At 30.4% G+C, this 3,293-nt stretch overlaps 3 protein-coding genes across 3 annotated transcripts; 2 read left to right on the top strand and 1 right to left on the bottom strand.

Annotated features, from left to right (window-relative positions):
- Positions 1–278: 278 nt before the first annotated feature.
- Chro.60496 (phosphoglycerate mutase domain protein) lies at positions 279–1,232 on the top strand. The annotated part of the gene is made up of 1 exon (XM_660448.1): positions 279–1,232. One exon carries the CDS (start codon positions 279–281, stop codon positions 1,230–1,232), a length of 954 nt encoding a protein of 317 aa, XP_665540.1.
- A 400-nt stretch (positions 1,233–1,632) lies between these two features.
- Positions 1,633–2,223, top strand: Chro.60495 (ribosomal protein S5). The annotated part of the gene is made up of 1 exon (XM_660447.1): positions 1,633–2,223. The coding sequence occupies one exon, from the start codon at positions 1,633–1,635 to the stop codon at positions 2,221–2,223; it is 591 nt and encodes a 196-aa protein (XP_665539.1).
- A 318-nt stretch (positions 2,224–2,541) lies between these two features.
- Positions 2,542–3,012, bottom strand: Chro.60494 (hypothetical protein). Its single annotated transcript, XM_660446.1, has 1 exon — positions 2,542–3,012. One exon carries the CDS (start codon positions 3,010–3,012, stop codon positions 2,542–2,544), a length of 471 nt encoding a protein of 156 aa, XP_665538.1.
- Between the last annotated feature and the right edge of the window lie 281 nt (positions 3,013–3,293).

Below are 3,293 nucleotides of genomic sequence, written 5' to 3'. Positions count from 1 at the left end.
ATATTGATGTTTCTAGAGTTTGATGAGAAGGATAGAAAGTTGATAGGGTTGATATTACATAATAGATTAGGTTTGAGAAGTTAATAAGGCAAAAAATATCGTTAGAGTAGAAATTTATATTTGAGTATAAAATATTAGTTATTAGAAAAAAATACTTGGCTTAGAAGAGGATTTACATGTAGAAAATATTAATAGATTTGAAGAATAAAGCATGCATATATTTGGCGCCAAATTCTTGATAAAGAAATTTAAAATATTAAGGCTAGAGAATAGGATCAATGTGGTTTTTTATTAGGCATGCAGAATCAGCAAACAATGCAACCAATAATAATGATTCAACAGATTTAGGAGAAAAGTATAATGATGAAAGAGTTCCAGATCCAACATTAACGGAGTTAGGACGTATACAGGCAGAAAAAACTGGATTATATTTAGCTTCAGAAAGTGTTAAGGTGTGGAAACAAGAAAGGGAAGACCAGAAGTCAATGAATTTGGCTAGTCCAACATTCAAAGCAATTTATTGTTCACCAATGCAAAGGTCATTAGAGACTGCAAATGAGATCCAGAAAATTCTTAGTATTCCAGTATTTGTAAATCCAGATCTATGCGAAGTTGGAGGAGTTTTTAAAGGCAGAAGACATGTTTATAGCCCCAGAGAATCAAAAGAAGTTTGTGGCGGGAAAAAAAGGAGTGAAATAATGGAAGAATTCCCAAATTTTCAATTAGATGATAGGATCACAGAAAAAGGGTGGTGGGGAAAACCTCAAGAAACTTTCAAAGAGGCCTCTGAGAGAGCAAAAAGAGTCGCAGAATTATTATGGGAAATTAGTTGCGAAGATTTGCAAAAAAAAGGTACCGAATATCAAGGAAATACTAATATTCTAATTAGTCATGGACTTTTTCAAGATATGATAATGAAGAGACTATTCATGCATAGAAGTCCTCTCCCATCTTTAGAGGAGTCTGCCATTTTCCCGTGTGAAAATTGCGCAATTAGTCAGATTGCATTGTATGACCACAATATTAGACAATATGAAGATACTAGCCACAAAGACCATTCTCAAAACAATCCGAGACGAGTGTGTATTTGTATTAAATGGAACTCTTCACACCATCTAGAGGATAACGAAAGAACTACAACAAGAATCTATCCAAATTCTAGGCGTAATCACCAAAATACTAAAAATTGTAATAGTAGCAGTAGTAGTAGTAATACTAATAATCATATTTAATCATTCTAAACAAATTACTTAAAAATCATTTAATTTTTTCTCCCACATTTAATATTAATAATTCCAACTGCCCGCCCAAAATTTAGGCGGGCATTACACGCTGAATGTATATTTGAGACGGCTTATTTAGACGAGTCATAGTAAAACAATATTAATAAATATAAAAAATTTTTAATTTAAAATAAATTTTTTAAAAAACAATAATAAATTTATTCAATAAACACATTTTCGTGTCTACCTATTAAAACTAATAGAAAATATATGACAAATAAATCAAGAAAGGCTTTTTAAATTAAGAGGAATTAGCTTTGTTGAGAATTTCTAGTACAAGTTTACTAAGAAGGAAAGACTTTTAAGGATTAATTAATTTAAAAAAATTGGTTTAAGAAACGAAGTCAAAATGGCAACTTTCTCTACTTCTGATGTTAAATTATTCGGCAAGTGGTCTTATGACGATGTCAATGTTTCTGACTTATCTCTTGTAGATTACATTGCAGTCAAGGACAAGGCTTGCGTATATGCTCCAGTTACTGCAGGTAGATACCAAGTTAAGCGTTTTAGAAAGGCTCTTTGCCCAATTGTTGAAAGACTTGTATGTTCTTTAATGATGCATGGTAGAAACAATGGTAAAAAGAACCAAGCTATACGTATAGTTCGTGCTGCTTTTGATATCATTCATCTCGTCACTGATCAAAATCCAATTCAAGTCTTTGTAGATGCTGTTAAGAATGGAGGTCCTCGTGAAGATTCTACTAGTATTGGTTCTGCTGGTGCTGTCAGACGTCAAGCTGTTGACGTTTCACCATTGAGACGTGTCAACCAAGCTATTTATCTTATTTGTACTGGTGCTCGTACTCAGGCTTTCAGAAATATCAAGACCATTGCTGAATGTTTGGCTGATGAAATTATGAACTGTGCCAAGGAAAATCCAAATAGCTATGCTATTAAGAGAAAGGATGAGGTAGAACGTGTTGCTAAAGCAAATCGATAAATTATTGATTTTTTTAATTACATGTTTACTAAGTTTAGTATATTCAGGACTTTTGTAACACTCTAAGAAAGGAATACAACAGAAAGTGAGATAATCTAGGAGTGAATTTTTTTTTTTTCACCCTCAAGAAAAGAAAATTCTTAAGCTGGTTTAATCGATACCGTTATAATTGCATGCATGCATTTCTAGCTTTAATACACATCCTTAGTCTTTTAGATTCTTTTTTTAGTAGAAAGTAATAATAATAATAATAGTAATAATTTATTTTAAAACAGGAAATTTTGTACTTAAAATTATTTCTTAAGTGGATCTTTTTGACTACATTCTAATGAGAAAGTAGGATTGATGAGATCTTTGGACGATTAGTCTCCTCTTTAGATAGTTTTGGGGGAGATTTACAGTTCTATATACATTAGAATTATTGATTATTTTAATGTTGCCTCCATTATCAAAGGCTGTTTCGTTATTTTTAAGCCATTTATCAAGAATTGTTATATTTAGTTTATTAATATTATTAATATGATCTTGTTGGATAAATAGGTTTTCTTTAGATTTAGCTTCAATAGAGGATTTTGTATTCGATTCATATATTCCAGTTTTCTTATTAGAATTAGCCTTATTCTCTATATAAGCTGGAAGTAGGCTTCTATTATTGTTCTTATCAATATAACTTGATTTTCCTTTAGAAAAAGAAAATGTATGGATTAGATAATCTTGATCAGTTTTTATAGGGTACCTAGAGATTGGTTTGTCATTTGAATTTATAAATATTTTAGGTATCCAATTCATATAACTAATATAAAAGAATATATTAGAATTATTGTTTTTATGGGTATAATTCTTGATATCTCCTTTATTACCAGTTTTAATGTAATTTGGAAAGAATGGATATTTCTCTCTAATCAATAATTGTATTGTATTTGTTGAAAATATACCTTTAAATGGAACGACTGCTATTAATTTTAATCTTTTAGATGATCTTGGATATAATTGAATATGAGTAATAGTTGGTCCAACCCATTTAAGTTCACCAGATTCTAATGCTGAAGAAATAGATTGATTTAGATAGA

The sequence above is a fragment of the Cryptosporidium hominis genome (assembly GCF_000006425.1).
Source record: "Cryptosporidium hominis TU502 chromosome 6 CHRO016161, whole genome shotgun sequence".
NCBI classification, from domain to species: Eukaryota; Apicomplexa; class Conoidasida; order Eucoccidiorida; family Cryptosporidiidae; genus Cryptosporidium; species Cryptosporidium hominis.
This window is presented reverse-complemented; position numbering and strand designations above follow the sequence as displayed.